Source organism: Staurois parvus, unplaced genomic scaffold, assembly GCF_062004578.1.
Source record: "Staurois parvus isolate SC_StPar_1 unplaced genomic scaffold, SC_StPar_1.0 ptg000262l, whole genome shotgun sequence".
Classification (NCBI taxonomy): domain Eukaryota; kingdom Metazoa; phylum Chordata; class Amphibia; order Anura; family Ranidae; genus Staurois; species Staurois parvus.
In genome coordinates this window covers 8,997,347-9,015,351 of record NW_028318058.1, presented here as the reverse complement: position 1 = coordinate 9,015,351, position 18,005 = coordinate 8,997,347, and the positions used below count along the sequence as shown (strand labels likewise).

Below are 18,005 nucleotides of genomic sequence, written 5' to 3'. Positions count from 1 at the left end.
GTTTGCGGTGCGAACTGGCTTGTGACATCCAAAAGGGGACATATACTTCCTCAGTAACCCCAAAAGGATCCTCAAGCTTCAAAATGTCCCGCATCGCGGTAATTAGCGTGGCTATCAGCGCCTTTTCATGTGCTGAAATGGCTGTCAAGGACTCCTCACTGTAAGAGGGACCAGGGCCTGTGTCAGAGCACACAGGCAAGGCTGCACCTGCGCCAACAGAGTAAGACTCCAGCTCAGAATCCTGCTCTGAGGAGGGAGGAGGAAGAAGGCACTTTTTACTCGCCTTGCGTCCAAACACAACCTCAACCCGGGAAACAAATTATTGCAGGACTGCTGACAGAGCATCAAAGGGGATAGAGGACCCAGAGGGACTAGCAGCCACAACAAAGGCGGGGCGGTCTGGAGGTGGGGCACCTGCTTCAAATGCCATGGGAGGATCCCACGCTTGATTGGGCATCGCCAGGCACAGAACACCCCCATGAGGGAGGGAAGGAAAAACCCCAAATCGCTACCGTTGACCAGGGGGACCACAGAAGGACTCACCACCACCGACCAGGAGAGTTGAGGAGCAGTGCTGTGAGCTGTCCATCCGCCAGGCAAGGTGAGCTCCATGTGTAGCAGAGCTTGCTAGGCCAGGAAATGCCACTCCACCCACCCAGAAGATGCGGGTACTGCACCTGAGATGGGGGGGGGGGGGGCTGTCAGCCATGGCGACACTGACACATACGTCAGGTGCCTGGACATATGTTTCCCTACGAGACGTTCAACACGCTGGCCTCCCCAGTCCAGCATATGGCCGACCCAGCGGTAAGATAAGGTCTGTGAAAGCTCACTGGCCAGGCTGTGGAGATTACAAGAATCTATATTATCCAGTCTGTAGCCCAGCCCTGTAGTTGATTAAAGATCTCTGCCGAAAGGAGAGGAAAAAACAAAAAAAGGAGGGAAAAACAAAATCCATGGAACCACAGGTCCCAGCAGAGAGCCAGGTCCTTACTCCTACCCAATACAAAAAAACTGAGCTACATATCGCAGAGTGGGGGTTTACTAACAGTTGCCCATAGGCGGTGCTGTGCTTGTTCTTTTTACTGTCTAGTTCTACTCCTGAAGGTGGCAATATAAACCTATGGTCAAGATTATGAAGGCTGTGTTCGTCAATGAATGACAGAGAAAAAGGGGTATGGTGTAAGAAAGCAGGGCAACTCTTCACAATAGCAGCAGCTGCTTATTTCCGCAGTTATGGTACTGATGCACTAAATCCAAGCAAAAATGGTACATCACCTTGTCCCACCTTCACTACTAAGATATACTCCACATTGTGCTATAAGCTTTATAATTAAACATGGTTACACTTTTCAAACTCTGCTGTATATTTTATTTTCCCTCAGTGGGATGTGCACAAAATTATACTCTGCCAAATTTTGCTAGCAATAGAATTACATTTTTACTAAGGCTGTATACATTAGATACAATCAAAATAAAGCAATAAAGTCTCTAGAATATCTGTGAGAACTGCAAATGCAAAATTTCTTGAAATATTTAAAATGGGAAGAAAAAAAAAACTAAGATAGCTTACCTCTAGCCGTTATCTGTATAGGCTGTGTACATTTTGCTGATGAAGAGGAGACTGAGGGGTTTTGCAAAACCTTCTGTTCCGATGACTTATGTGAAGTAGCAGGTGTGCTTTTTATGCTACTGTAAGACTTTGTTTCTTGATTACCTAGGGTAGGTTGAGAAGACTGTTTGCCTTCCTCTTCATTTTGAGTCTTTGAAGGATTGAAACTGAAGCCAAACAATGTACCGGCTCCAGAAGAATTCCCAAAAGTAAAAGCCTTCTTCTCTGTACCAAAGATATTTTTCACTACTTCAGAACCAAATACAAACTTGGGTGGGGACACAACATTTTTTGGTGTTTTTTCTAAAGAACTTGCTGTATCAGATTTTACCCCAGAAACAGGTGTTGTTACAGCTGGCAAATCAGTTTTCTCCTTTGTGGTTTCTTCCAGAATGGCTACAGCAGCCTTCCCACACGGTGAAGACTTTGGTGTTGTGACACGTGTAGAAAAGGGAGGGAGCAAGCTATCTTTTGACTGTGCAAACTTGGCTTCTTCAAAGATTTCCTTAAACAAGTCTGCAACCTCCTGATGTTTAAAACGTACAGCAAATAATTCTACTTTTGCTTCACTTTCACCTTCAGAATAGTCTTGTGCAGTCCACACCCATGCTCTCTCAGCCCCTTTCATTGGTTCCAGATGCATGTCAGGTGTAACACGGTGGTTGGCACACAATTTTAAGACTTGATCTCTTCTCATTACTATTCGTGCTGCTTTGTTGTCATAGCTCTGTAAAATCTTTAGGTCACCGATACCCCGCTCTTTCCACTGATTAATACCTTTATCAAATCTGTAAAGCTTAGCTCTATGGCAGAAAAGAGTCTGTTCATTTTCTTCTCCGCTGGTGATTTCAATAAGATCTGGCAAAGGCACAACAGGCTCAAAGTACTGGCCGTCACGTTCCTCCTCTTGTGTCACATCAGATTCCTCGTCAGTACCTACAGAAGTTCTGCTTTGGTTTAATTTGGTTGGTGACTTTACAGGACTCGGTGCTGGCTGAAAGCTAAAGTTAAAGCCTACAGTAGATTCTCCAAATCTGAAGAGATTACTTTTTTCTGGACTATTTGTTAAAGGAGAAGCATATATGGAATCATCTAAATTGCCTTCAAGAGAACCTGGCCGCATGTCATATGTATCCCACTCATAAGTAGGTTCTGTGGATTCCAAGCTTTTCTTTATTAGACTCTCAGAAGTACTAAAATTTGTATCCGCTTCAGCAGGTTTACTCTGGTCTGTTAAAAATGTTTTCAGATCTTTAAGACCAGTTTTCATTTCTTCTGCTTTCTTGATTAAGTGTGCAGTCCTTCCTGTATCTACCAGCTTATGGGGGGTCTGAAGAGGTATATCCAACAACAAGCGCTGGCACTCTTCAAATTTATTTTTAAATTCGTCAGCTTGCTCAGGCGTTTTAAATTTTGCTGCTAACTGTTCTAATTTTGCATCCCCATCAGAAAAGTCATTTGCCATCCATATCCACGCACGGTCTGAACCAGACAACGGTTTCAGGTGCATGGTGGTTGTAATCCAGTGGTTTGCACATACTTTCAGCACTTGCTCTCGTCTCATTAGAATTCGGAGCTTCCCATTTACCTCATTTTTAAGAATCTTTAAGGTGCCAACGCCACGCTCTTTCCACTGGCTGCTGTCTGTATCAAACCGATATAATTTTACTCTCTGGCAGTAAAGCATTTTTTCATCTTCTTCTCCAGTCACAAGCTCTATTTTATCAGGAAGCTGCACAATCGGCTCAAAATGGATGTCATCACGATCCTCTGTCTTGTAAAGGTCATCTCCAACCTCTTGCTCAGCAGAAGTGTTTGCTTGGTCAAATTTATCACTTTTAGATGCAAACAATTTCTCACCAGCACCAGAAAATCCTTTAAAATTAGGGTCTTTTTTACCAAAAGCAAACCCTTCTTGAGATTTGGCTAGATCAGCAAAAGAAAAGCTGTTAGCAGTGTTAGCAAAAATCTCCCCACTTTGTTTTTGCTTGTTTTCCACACATTGCACTCTGGTTTCAACCGATGGAACCTCCTTGCCACTACCCAAAGCAGCCTTCAAAAGGGGAACAGTTTCTCTCTCTTGTTCGGTTTTATTTGGCTCAGTACCAAATTTAAAAGAAGAGCTGAAAGGCATTGTAAAGCTGAATCCCTCTTTGGAAAGTTTACTATCTTCGCTTGCCGCTTTAAAACTAAAAGATGATTTATCATCTGTTGTACCAAACTTTAACTCTTTTCCAGTGAAATTACATTTAAACCCTGTGGAAGGTGGCCCAAAGGACTCGGAAGGACTTGCTTTAAATCCAAATGTAAAGGCTGACTTTGCCTCAGTTGCTGCAGTGTCACTTTTTGCATTTGGGTTAGCAGTCTGGCAGGCAACACATATGGCTGCTGAAGGTTCATTTCTGATTAGGCAGACCGTACAATCCCACTGCCCCTCCTTTCTTGCAAACATGGATTCCAAGCTTCCATTCTGACTCTTGCTGAAAGTGAAACCAGATTTTTGAGATGGAAGACCAGCTGTATTGCTTATTGGCTGCTGTGCTTTAGGACTTTGACAAGCAGCACACTTTGAAAAATTGGCTTCATTCCTAACCAAACAAATACTACAGTCCCATTGTCCTTCCTTCTTTGCAAACAAACCCCCAAAATCTTTTTGTGAACTATTTTCAGGAGCAACAAACTTAAAAGATGAAGCAGATGGAGCTGTGGTCTGTGCAGGGGCTGGATTTGGAGTTTGGCATGCGACACAATTTGTTGCAGAAGGCTCATTCCGTACCAAGCATATCTCACAATCCCACTGTCCTGCTTTCTTCACAAAGGCTGAGCCAAATGAAGAGCTCTGTGAAGCTGCAGTATTCATAAAACCGGTGATGCTTTTAGGGACTGGCAACCCACTACAGCCTTGGTTTGAAGAGTGACAGTGAATACACGGTTTGTTTGCTGTATCATTCACAGTAGAACACTTACTGCAGATCCACTGTTCTTTGCTCTTTATAGGTTGTTCAGCAGAGAGAGGTTTGTTAGATAAAGTATCTTTACTAAATGTGAAAGCAGAAGCAGATTTGCTTAAAGAACACTTTCCAGGGTTTGTAGTTTTTGCATCCTGCACTGAAGAACCGAACTGTGATCCAAAGGAAAAACCTTGAGGGCCTGCAACACCGACCTTTATAGGTTCTTTGTCAGGTTTAGGTTTGGTAACATCAACACTGCTATATGTAGTATGCAGTGATTTTTGCGCTTCTTCAAACTTTGATTTAAAAAGTGCAGCTTCTTCAGCAGTCTTAAAGCGAATTGCAAGTTGCTCTGATTTGGGCATTTCATCCGCATAATCATATGCATGCCACACATAAGATTTGTCAGATGTGGCAAGTGGTTTAAGTTTCATATCTGGAGTTAATAAATGGTTTGCACAAATCTTCAGGACCTGCTCTCTTCTCATAAGCAGGCGTATCTTACCAGACACATGATGTCTTAAGATCTTAACATTTCCTACACCTCTTTCCTTCCATTCTTTAGTGTCGGTGTCAAAGCGGAAAAGTTTTGCTCTGTTGCAGAACATCTCTTCTTCATCCTCCTCACCTGTCTTCACTTCAATCTTCTCTGGTAATGGCACTACAGGTTCAAAATGTGGCCCATCCTCTTCAGCTACATACTCGCTTCCTACATCAGAGTCATGACTTCTGTTGTGTCCTTTTGTTGGAGGTACAAAAGTTGCTTTAGAAGAACTTTGAAAGCTAAATATGTTTTCACCTTGACTAAATGCTGTGCTATTTTTATCCTGTATCTGATTTGATCCTTCTGTGACGTTATTCAAAAAATTCTTCTCACCAAACCTAAACATGTTTCTTGAATCAGTGTTATCAAATGTCGTAGGCTTTATTCCCTGATCATTAATGGGTTTATCAGATGTTAGGAGCCGCAGCAAACACTCACTACCAGCATTTGCTGGTGTTCCGCTTTGATTAGAGGAAAATGTAAAGTCCCCGTCATTTGATTTGAAGTTTGAATTAAATTTAAAGGTTGGAGTTGACTGTAGTGGTGCTGTAAATGGAGAAGATTTTGGTCCCTCACTCTGTATAGGTTGAACAAAGCTGTTCTTTCCAAACTCTGCTTTAGCTGGTTGAGCTCCCTGAGCAGCCTTTGTGAAATACCCTGGCTCAGGAAGTGTGGGATTAGCAGTGTTTTGAGGCAAATTGTAGTTGTAGTACTCATCAGTTTGAGGAGACAAAATATTTGTTGCAGGCGATTCAAAGCGAAGTGCATGACCACACATGGCAGTGTTTTGAACTGGTGGTGTATGCATTGCATACATGTGTTGCTGAGTAGCCATTCTGTTCACCGGATACACAGAAGTCTGTGGGAGCAAACAACATATTGAGATATGGATTCTAATATGCAAAATGTGATTTAAAAATCAAGATGGTTAACTATTTAATTAGTATTGGCAATGCTCCAATTCCAGAGCTGTGAGCTAGCTTTAGGTCCTGAAGCCTGAGGGGAGCTTTTTTTGTTTTTGAAAAACTCAGAAGCTGGAGCCCAGCTAAACTCAGAGCCTGGAGCTGAATTAGTCAATTTCCCTTTAACCAAGTTTAACAAACAATTAAAGGCTGCGTTATGCAATCTAAACAAGTACCAAATCCTGTTACTAAAGTTGCAAGAAAAAGTATGTGAACCCCTTGGGATTACGTGGAGTTTTGCATGAATTGGGCATAAAATGTGCTCTGAACGTCATCTAAGTCACAACAATAAAAGAACACTGCTGAACATAATACTACACAAACATTAGATGTTGCCATGGTTTAATTGCACATAACATGTAAACATTCACAGTGCAGGGAGGAAAAATTATGTGAGGCCCTAGCTTAATGACTTCTCCCAGAGCTAATTGGAGCCAGGAGTGAGCCAACCTTGACTTCAATCAGTGTAATGATATTGGATGTGTTGCTGACAGCTGTCCTGCCCTTAAAAAACACACACCTGTTTTGGGTTTACTGGTTTCAAGAAGCATTGTCTGATGTGAACCATGCCTCGCAGAAAAGAGCTCTCAGAAGACCTACGATCAAGAATTGTTGACTTGCATGAAGCTGGAAAGGGTTACAAAAGTATCTCCAAAAGCCTTGATGTTCATGTGTCCACAAATGTCTACAAATGGAGAAAGTTTAGCACTGTTGCTACTCTCCCTAGGCGTGATTGTCCTGTAAAATGACTGCAAGAGCACAGCGCAGAATGCTGCATGAGGTAAAGAAGAATCCCAGAGTGTCAGCTAAAGACCTACAGAAATCTCTGGCACGTGCTAACATTTTTGCTGACACATCTACAATAAGGAAAACATTAAACAAGAATGGAGTACATGGGAGGACACCACGGAGGAAGCCATTGCTGTCCAAAAAGAATATTGCAGCACGTTTGAAGTTTGCAAAAGAGCACCTGGATGTTCCACAGCACTACTGGCAAAATATACTGTGGACAGATGAAACCAAGATTGAGTTGTTTGGGAAGAACAAACAACACTATGTGTGGAGAAAAAAAGGCACAGCACACCAACATCAAAACCTCATCCCCACTGTAAAACATGGCGGAGGGAGCATCATGGTTTGAGGCTGCTTTGCTGCCTCAGGGCCTGGACGGATTGTTGTCATTGATGGGAAAATGAATTCCAGAGTTTATCAAGACATTTTGCAGGAAAACGTACGACCATCTGTCCGCCAACTGAAGCTCCGCAGAGGATGGGTGATGCAACAGGACAATGACCCAAAGCATACAAGTAATTCAACAAAACAATGGCTGCAACAGCACAGAATACGCCTTCTGGAGTGGCCCAGTCAGAGTCCTGACCTCAACCCGATTGAAATGCTGTGGCATGACCTCAAGAGAGCAATTCACACCAGACATCCCAAGAATATTGCTACACTGAAACAGTTTTTTGAAGAGGAGTGGTCCAAAATTACTCCAGATCGTTGTGCAGGTCTGATCTGCAACTACAGGAAACGTTTGGTTGAGGTTATTGCTGCCAAAGGAGGGTCAACCAGTTATTAATTCCAAAGGTTCACATACTTTTTCCTCCCTGCACTGTGAATGTTTACATGTTATGTGCAATTAAACCATGGCAACATCTAATGTTTGTGTAGTATTATGTTCAGCAGACTGTGTTCTTCTATTGTTGTGACTTAGATGATGTTCAGAGCACATTTTATAACCAATTCATGCAAAACTCCACGTAATCCCAAGGGGTTCACATACTTTTTCTTGCAACTGTATGTGATGCACAAAAAAAAAATGTATATTATAATATAAAAGATAGATAATTTGTTTTTGCTCCCTATAAAATCTTTGTTTTGCAGCCCATTGAAGGGGCACAGGAAGTCTTAAAATAACCCACTCCTACTACTGGAAACGAAGTACCAAATTCTGTTACTATGTGGTGCACAAGAAAGCAAAAAAAAAAAAAAAATCATATAAAAGAGAAAGTTTTTTTTCACACCCTATAAAATCTTTGTTTTGGAGCCCATTGAGGGAACATAAGAAGTCGTAAAATAACCCACTACTACTACATATCGGTTTTTCGCCAGTATCCTAGAAGAGTAGATATAGTTTTTGCAGCTCTAGAGTGTTTAAGAATAACTAGCTCACTACTACTTGCAAGCCTCGGTTTTGTAGCAAAGCAGTAATAGCATAATCATAAACACAAAGGGGTGGGAACTGTTGCCCTCAACAGGTTCAAGAAAAGGATTTTATGGGGATTTAAAAAAATCCTATTTTCTTTGTCCTCCATTGAGGGACAAAGGAAGTCTCACCTTTGGGATGTCCAACAAGTTCATGAAAAACCGTGGACTAGGGATTGCCTGCATTTTAATGAGCTACCTGATAAACTCTACATCCAAAGCTGGCATCAGATGATGTCACGATGTCCACCTGACAGAGCTTGAGGAATGTGTTAACAGAAACCCAGATGGCAGCCTTACAAATCTGGCAACACTGCTTGATGTAAAAAAGTCCAGAAAAGCATTTACAGATCTAGTGGCGTGTGCTGAGGCAGGAAAATGTGGAATCTGATCCTTGAGACCATATTCTTGGATGAAAGTCCGCCTGAGCCACCTAGAGATGTTGGAGTGAGAAGCCCAAGTATTTCTGCAGGGGCATACTGGGATTACAAAAAGGAAATCAGTCTTTCCAAATGACAGACTCACAACCCAAACCACATTTAGATAATTGAGGGAAATTTCATTTTCATTAAGTTAGACATCCACAATACCACCTTCTTCTGTAAAACTAGAAAGAGTTCCTTGCAGGGCAAAGCAGCCAGTGGAGACACTTACCTCAGAGGTGACTGGCTACAAGGAATACCACTTTATTGGTGAGTGTAGCAAAAAGGAATGTCTCCAATGGGTTCAAAAGGCAGATATGAAGCAGAGAGAGATGCAGATTCAGATCCCATGAAGTCACAGGGCATGAACAAGGGAAGGTATGAAGGTCTTACTCAAGGAGAGAGGCAAAATAGGAAGAAATGAAGCCCCTTGATAGTGCTGAGAGCCAAACGCTAATCCAGACCCAGCTATAGGAAGGAGAGGATTCGTGCCACAGAGAAACTCCTGGGGAGGAACGTCTGAGACTGACACTAAGTGAAGTATGCCTGCCACGTCCAGTGATGGATCTCACAGAAAGTAGACATCTTTGTCTTTTTCATTTGCTGTAATCACAGGTTCAGAGATGGCCCTATCTCTCAAAACCTGGGCTTCAACATCCAAGCTATTAAACCCAGGGAGCAGGAAGCAGAATGGTAAATCGGTACTAGAGACTAAAGACCTTGATGATCTGGTAGACTCTGCCAGAAAACATCAATCAATACAAATAGTGTCACAAAATTTTGGCAGTAAAAAAATCAGAAGTGGAGAACCCCCCATAAAAGCATACATGGTTGGCTCAAAAGCCTCCAGGAGGATTAGGTGACACCCAAAGAAGACAGAGTCAAATAGGACAGGGACAGTTAATGCCATCACAAGCTGAATCCTCGAGTGAGTAGCACCCTACAGCTCCACTGGCTACCAGGGCAACATTAGGGCCTATTTCCAGTCTCTGACCCTTTCCTCTATAGGTCTGCTATGGTGAGAGGAAGCACTGGAGTGAATACTCACTTCGACTCAAAATTGAGGAAGGAGTGTGGGTGTGGGATGAGCTTTTCCTCTTCCTTCCCCCTGTTCTGCCTGTAGGCCTTGACCCTGTGCTGAGCCCATCTGCAAAGAAGCACACTGCTCTGTCTCCGTTTGGTCCTTTGAACACTAGGGTAAAATATTCCCTCCCAGAAGTAGAGTTAAAATATGCCCACAGTGCCTACGAGGACCACAGGAGTGGTGACAGGACTCCCGAGGGTTGTCCACAGCAGTGCCTAATCAGGATTAATCCCCGGCTTCCTGCCATTTAAATCTGCAGTGCCATTACCTCAATTAGGAAGGGAAGGGTGTCATTTTGCAAACAAACATAGCACCACTACAAGGAGAGAGGAGCAAGGTGGAATCCCCAGGGACTGGGTCACACTATTGTGGATTGCCTCTGATCCTGAAACCACGCAAGTTTTCACTGTGGCCACCATTTGGAAAAGACCAAATCTTATACACGGACAAGTTTACAATGTCTGACTACCATAGTCTCTTGGGCCAGGCCAGAGCGACCTGTATCAAAAGAATTCCCTACCAACAATATCCTGCAAAGCAGTAAGAGTAGAAGCTGTAAAAGGGGAAGACATAAATTAATGAAAATCAGCTCCACGATGCCACCAGGGCATCTGCCGCAAACATTCAGAGCCCCTGAAAACAATACAGCCCAGATTTGGGATAAACGGAGATGCCAAAAAGATCCACACTCCTTTAGATCCATCTCCTTTTGATCATCTCGAACAATACAGGGTGAAGGGCCAACTACTAGGAATTCAGACATCTGCTAAAAAAACCACCTGCCAGTTTTTCACGCCAGGAATTTGTCCAGCAGACAGGTCATGAATATTCCTTACAGCCCAAGCCCAAATCAGATCTGCTTTCTCCTAAGCTACGTGACTTCTGATTTTTCCCTTGTGAATGATGTACTACACTGCCGTGGCATTGTCCAACAAAATTTTCACAGAGACACCCCTGAGGAGTAAATGCAGAAGAGCTAGTGGAGCTGCATTCAGTTCCAGGTGTTGATAGGCAATGTCCACTCCTGCAACAACCATGTTCCCTGTACTGAGATGTTCTCTAGGCCCCTGCCACTCAGGCTGGTATCCGTTTGGACTTTCCAAGCCAGGGGAAAGAATAAGTTCTCCATCTCCAGCATGGGTCATAAAGATCCACCAATCAATGGCTAATTTTGTATTGGGGTACAAACAATCCAGTAATTGTGTCCTTCTGTCCCACACTGACAAGACATTTGGTTGAAGAGTCCTAGAAACTTGGCAAATGGCACCAGAAAGCGATCATCTTTCCCAGAACACTGATGCACAAATATATTGAAGATTTTATTGAAGCTTGCAGCGACAACCAGAGTTTGCAGTGACAAGTATTTCCCCAGGGGTAGAATCGCCTTCGACTGACCTGTATCCAAGATCAGACCCAAGTATTCCACAGCCTTTCAGTGGGGACCAAGGCTAATTTCAGGATCTAATTCAACCTTTCTAAAATGAGAACAGTCTGACGCACTTTGGACTCCAGAAAAGAGGGACAGTGTTCCCAGAGCAGAAGGTCATCCATGTAACGCACAATGGTAATACTTTGAAAGTGTAAGGGATCCAATGCTAGAGTAAAAACTGGTAAATAACCTGGAGGCCATAGAGAGGCAGAATGGCCTGTGGGATGTGAAGATCCTATATTTACTGACATCAGAAAATCTCACTGCTTAAGGAAGGTGTCCACCAACTGAACCGATTTCATTTGGGATTTCTGCACCGGAAAGAACTTCCTGAGTCTGTTCAGATGCAGAACTGGTGATGAACAAGCTTCAGGGATGTTGAATTTGTATCACCCGACGCCCGTGAAATGTAGTTTCAAGTGTCAGACAGGTAACCTTTTTCAACCTTAGCCCAGCTGCAGACAAGCAACAGGGCGCACCTGTCAGGTGGAAGCATTCGGGTGGCAGCGTTTGTTTCCCGGTTGTTTCCACACAGCCCACGGTGTCAGCCTCCGCCCGGACTGGTTCAGTGGGTGCCTGCATCTAGAGGGGAGGGGAGGAGAGCAAACACGTCCGCCCCCCATTTTGTCCTGATCCGGAAATGACGTTTGACATCACTTCCAGGTCCCCATTCAGATTCCTGGCCATCGAGGCCAGGAAAGAATGTAATGCAGTGTGATGTACTATACATTACATTCAGGGGAGTCATGCAGGATCTTTTAGACCCTGCACGACTCATTAAAGAGAACCTGTCACCAAAAAAAAACATCACATAGGGGACTTTTTGTCCCTATGTGATGGAAAAAAAAAAAGTTAAGTAAAACATTTTTTCTTTTTTTAAGTTAAAAAAAAAAATCAAAGTTGTACCCAAGCACATAACATCTCCTCAAAAAAAAAAAAAAAATGAGGCCCCACCCCCACATATATGCATGTACAAAAGTAAAAGCACACGCCGGGGCGCCTACGCATGAAAACGATTGCGATACACGTTACATATCGCAGCGCATGCCAGCAATAATTCTAGCACCAGACCTCCTGCTTAACGTTAAACTGATGACCTATAAGGGTCTGTAAAAGAGTCGCCTATAAAGAAAAAAATAGGGTACTGAAGTTTGTCGTCCTTTCACGAGGGCACGCAAATTTAAGGTATGACACATTGGATATTTTTTTTATTCCGGTGCTGTCTTATTTCCTGCATGATCAGCGGGTGGTGTCCGGGGATTTGTGTTCGGACAGGGAAGCTGGAGTAGAACGGAAAATACCCTAGTGCGGTCGGGGTCCAGTTCCGTTACAATGACCATCACCTATGACACTAGCAAAAAAAAAAAAAAAACACACAATGATATGCCTAGCTGGGAGGGTGGCAGCATAACAATATCATAAGGGTTATGAAGAAACCTTGTGTCCTGTGATGTACCATGATGGGGGGGGGTAAAGTTCAGGTAAGGCTTGAGGTGTGCTGGAAACGGTTTCAAAAAGGATATCCTAAATTTCGTTTAAGCTACTGGCACAGAAATAACAGGCTGCCCTTTTACCAAAAGTGAAAGCAGTTGAACATTTTAAAAATATGTAAATAATAAAAAATGCAAACTTGCACTTTGAAAATATTTTAAGAATCAATTATTATAATACATGCAAAACATTTGAAACGATGCTTAACACTATCAATTTTTTTAAGACTTTAGTAAGTATATACCTTGGTTGGAGTAACATTTGCCACAGGTCTAAGTAGTTGTTGGGGATTGTAAACTGGAGACTGTACATAGTACGATGGGTGGGCTGTTGTAGAAACTGAAACATATGATAGAGAAAGAAATATTTCAGAGACTGTACTATTTGGTCTAAATAGTGCAGACTTTATGCACCTTACATTATTCATTCAAACATTTGCTACTTAAATTATCTTCTATGCATTACAAAACAATGAAAGTAATAAGGTTAAAGTGATTGTAAACCCTTTCCTATACTCAGCAAAGTGACTGGCCTTAGGTGAAACAAAACCGCCTACATAAGTTGTACCGGTTTATTTGAAGCCATTTGTGAGTCTGTGAATTATTATCTTTATCTTTGAATTTTGCAAGGCTGTACAGGACAAACGGGGCAGGGAGGTACACACTGTACAAGAGCTCTGAGAGCTGATTGGAGGGACCCCCTCCTTCACACAGTACACAGGAACAGAGTTGAGGCTGCCAATCACAGGCTGTGTGATGGAGATCCTCCATGTCACCTGTTTAGAGCTTGCTGTCAGTAAAACGTGTCAGAAGTGACACATGCTAGTAACAGAACTAGACAGCATAGAGAAACTTTGAAGAAGGGCAGGTAAACACTATAGAAATATGAGCTTTGTTCAGATTTCATGTTGGAGGTTTACAACCACTTAAAAATACACACATCTTTCACTAGGGGAAGAGGGGTGAACCATTGCCAGTATGAAGTGCAAGAACTTGCCTATAGTGAACTCTCAAATATTCCTGTTATGGCAGAAATCTGGGCTGTTCTAAACGGTAAAACTCCAACACTTCTGGTAGTTAAGACCCAGACTAACAGGAAACAGTGAGACTCTACTTAAAAGGAAAAGCCTGGGTTTGGGAGGCTACTATAGGTATGAAGCACCTGCTCTTTACACCTTTAGCAGTTTGTTTCCCTGCACAAACTTTCCAAGAACAGCAGATGTGCAGCTCAGCCTTGATGTGTTGGACCAAAAAAAAAAAAAAAACAAGCCTAATAGTTGTGGGATTCATGTTTTTACAAATGTTAGCACAACTGTTTAAATACACTTTGTCATAGCAGACAAAATGTGCTCTATGCATCCCCAAACCACCAGACTTGCACAAACAATTTAAATTGACACAGCATGTTCTGACAGTAGTAATAAAAAAAAAAAAAAAACCTAGGCAAAGCCTGGAAAGTCTGTCCAACTCTCTGTATTATCAAAACTAAATTCAGGACAACTCAGAAAATGCTGCCTGAAAACAAATTGAGGCCAAGCACTAAGACACAATACACAAATATCCAGCAATATACTTTTTTCAATCCATTGTGATGGCAAAAGTATGACAGGTCCTCTTTATGGAGAGATCAGGGGTCTGATAAACCCCTGAACTCTCCTGTGCTCTGAAAGCATCTGATCAAAACAAGATTGGTTGGTGCCCCTTTCATGCCCTGTAGAAGTGATAGAGCGGCTGTATATAATAGAAGTTGAAGTGTTGAAATAAAAAAGGTTATAAAAGACATCTTCTATTACTCCTGCTACAACTGTGCAATAATCCATTTTGATACACAAGACTGAAAACTAAAGCCACACCTGTCAGTGGAACATCATAGTATCCCTGGGTTAAATGGTATCCATCAGTTGCTGTATCTGAAGTAAATCCTTCAGCTGTCCATCGCTGGGTAGACATGTTGGTGTTTGAATTATTCATCCTTAGTTCATGTACTTCTTTCTACAGAATAAAAAATACAAAACAATAAAAGCACCACATATTTGTTAGGCACATTCTGTTGTCCTATATAATTTAGCCTCTAAGCGAGCACCAAGTAACTACTTTTTAATAAAGAATATTTTAATGATAGAGCTAATTCTGACCCAACCTAAAAAAAAAAAAAAAACTGTTTTAAATTAAAAATTTTAAGCAAAAAGAAAAAAAATTGAAAAAATTAATTTTGACCAATAATATATTTGCAGCAAGTGTGCTTGTGCTGATAAAATATCTGGTCTAAAAGCCAACCATAGATGGAGCGATTTTCTTTCCTGCAACCATGGGTTGCAGGAAAGAAAATCCCTTGATTCCCCCAACACAGTCAGTGTTGATGGGGGAATCTCTCCCGTGGAGCAGTCCCCACTGGGAAAACACAGTGATTACTGCCTGCGGTCAACTTGGGTACATTCAGACAGCCCATGGTCCCTGCTGAACTGACCAAGATTCAAATACGCGCGCAAATTAGTGCGTATGAGCATAAATTTTATTCAATTTTTCCTAAGAATATATTGTATGCACAAATGCGCACATGTGCACATAAATACGTGCAAAACAAGTGCCTGAAATTGTTGAGTAGATGCTCAAACATCAGTACTGTGTGCAAGAGGCCTAAAGAGTCATACATATACAGCTCCAAGCTTAATCACATAATATTTCAAAGTATTGCTACCGGTATGCCCTGTAAAATATTACAAGCAAAGGATAATAAGACAATCATAATGCAAGCTTTTAAAAAGGTGGATTCATATGTTAACAGGGGCCTATATAAATCATACATAATCTAGACCACAGTCTATTATTTCAAATCCTGTGGTAAACCTCTGAAGTCACCTTCCTAGCTTATAGTAGGATAGGAATGATCAAATCAGACTTCCTTGTCTCTCTGAACTCTGGCTTCAACAGCCATGCCATTAAAGCCAGCGTCTGTAAGATGGAAGATCAGACCTTGCAACAGGAGGTTAAGACGACTGGAAGGGCCCAAGGTCTGACAAACACAGTCTTTTTGACCAACTTGTGACAAATGACTAGTCAACCTCACACTGTGCTGTTACTGCTGCACAACAATGACACTCTCAGTCTCACCCTGCACAAAGATTTTCCACCTTGTGGGAGCACAATATAGGTGCCAACTGACAGAGCAATTGTCATTGGGTTTAGTTAACTAATGAACTCATTACTGCCACCAACGACCTTTTGTCTAGGAGCAGTAAACGTTCACAATATTAGCAATAGCAATTATGACTTTAGAATAAACGTCAATAAGAAACAAAAATGACCAAAGAGAAGAGAGGAGGGGATTCAAAGAGAAGGAAAAGAGGAAGAGAATGAACTCCTCACATGAAAAAAAGAGTAAACGGGATTTTGAAGGTGCCACACAAAATAGGACAACAATATAAGCTAAAACTTACAATATTTATTGGTAAATCAGTAAAAATCAGTTTAAAAGAGCTACATTTGCGTATCCCAACATTAATGAAAATACTTGTTCAGAGATATTGTATCCGGTGCAATATTTCTCAACATGTTTCGCCTATTTCAGGCTTCTTCAGGAGATATTTAATATAACACCTATAACAACAAATTCATGTTGATTACACAGTGTACCAACAAATTAGATATCCTGAGTACATATGTCAAAAAATAAAGCAAATTTAAATCACTACCAATCATATAGGTGATATACATCATACAAATATTTCAAAATTTGATGAAGGGCAGCTTACCAAATAGTTCATAACGGCTCAAATGGACAAGTAGTATGCAGAATCATTATAGCACAATTTGATGGAACACAAAACCCTCAAAGGGGCCCGGACAAAATGGAGTTTCAGATGGTTGGTAGAGGGGCACAAAAACTAAATATAAGGGTAGAAAAGCATCAACAGTCACCGAAAGTTTCCAAAAGGAAAAATTACTCGAGAGGTTAAATAAAAGGCATATACCTTTAAGGAATAGGATAGACTATTCCTAATTTGTTGGTACATTGAGTAATCAACATGAATTTGTTGTTATAGATGTTATTTGAAATATCTCCTGAAGAAGCCTGAAATAGGCGAAATATGTTGCGAAATATTGCACCGGATATATGTCTCTGAACAAGTATTTCCATTAATGTTGGGATACTCAAATGGAGTTCTTTTAACCGCCTCCTGCCTGTAATATATGGAAATGACGGGTGCAAGGCGGTTCTCTCGTTCTGGGAGGACGTCCTCCGAGTCTAACTGCGCATGTGATCATCATCGATCGTGGTAAAGAGCTGTTGGCTGCGGTTCCTTTCACGTGACAGTATGTGTGCAATCACAGCCTGTCATAAATGTAAACACGGAGCGGTAACTCACTGTTACCAGCTTCCTCTCCTCACACACAGAGCTTGTGTGAGGAAATGAATCTTCTAACAGTGAGTTACCGTTTTTTTTACAGTGCATACACAGATCACAGCCCCTGTCACAGTGCCCATCAGTGTACCTGTCGCCCATCAGTGCACCTGCCGCCCATCAGTGCACCTGCCGCCCATCAGTGCCCATCAGCAGTGCACCTGTCGCCCTTCAGTGCATCTGTCGCCCAGCAGTACACAGCAGTGCACCTGTCACCCAACAGTGTACCTGTCGCCCATCAGTGCCCATCAGCAGTGCACCTGTTGTCCATCAGTACCACCATCAGCAGAGTACTGTCACACAGCCACCATCACCAGAGTACCCATCCTACAGCCAACATCACCAGTCTACCTGTCCCAGTGCCACCAGAGCCAGCCATGTCAAAACAAGTTTACACTAGTGAGGAGGTGTTTAAAATCCTCAGTATGACAGATGAGAGCAGCGGGGAGCTCTCACCTTCTTATTGTAATTCAGTGTATGAGCCCACAGGAAGCAGTGGATCAGCGACTGAATCAGAGGTGGAAAGGGTCCCTTCTAAATGGATACGGCGCTCTGAAAACGAGGCAGCCACACACCGTGCCATACACCCAAATGGTCAATCTGCAAATGCCAAAAGGTGCTAGACCCATAGAGGAAAGACCCAGTACCAGCACTGGAATATTCCATCAACCCCCAAGAATCAGGGCCCAAACATACCTCCCAGCTGCTCTTGCCAACCCATTATGGCTGCCCTCCAACTCCGGATTAGTAAGCACTTCCCCTTTCACCACACAGCCAGGTGTGCAGGCCAACACTGAGAATTTTTCAGCAATTGTTTTTATTTTTGCCCGACACTTTACTAGAGTTTATTGTAGACCAGACCAACCTTTATGCCATCCAATTCATTTTTAACAACCCCTATGC

General features: G+C 42.3%; 1 protein-coding gene across 1 annotated transcript in view; it reads right to left on the bottom strand.

The window, feature by feature from the left end:
* LOC149459387 (E3 SUMO-protein ligase RanBP2-like) overlaps positions 1-18,005 on the bottom strand; it is a gene marked incomplete at its 3' end in the record, with an annotated part of 153,268 nt that overhangs the window by 64,582 nt on the left and 70,681 nt on the right. The window contains exons 18-20 of the mRNA XM_089681224.1: positions 14,553-14,691; positions 12,945-13,039; positions 1,574-5,966 (exon numbers count right to left, since the gene is read on the bottom strand). Coding sequence (XP_089537350.1) covers positions 1,574-5,966; positions 12,945-13,039; positions 14,553-14,691 — 4,627 coding nt within the window. The remainder of the gene's footprint in view (positions 1-1,573; positions 5,967-12,944; positions 13,040-14,552; positions 14,692-18,005) is intronic.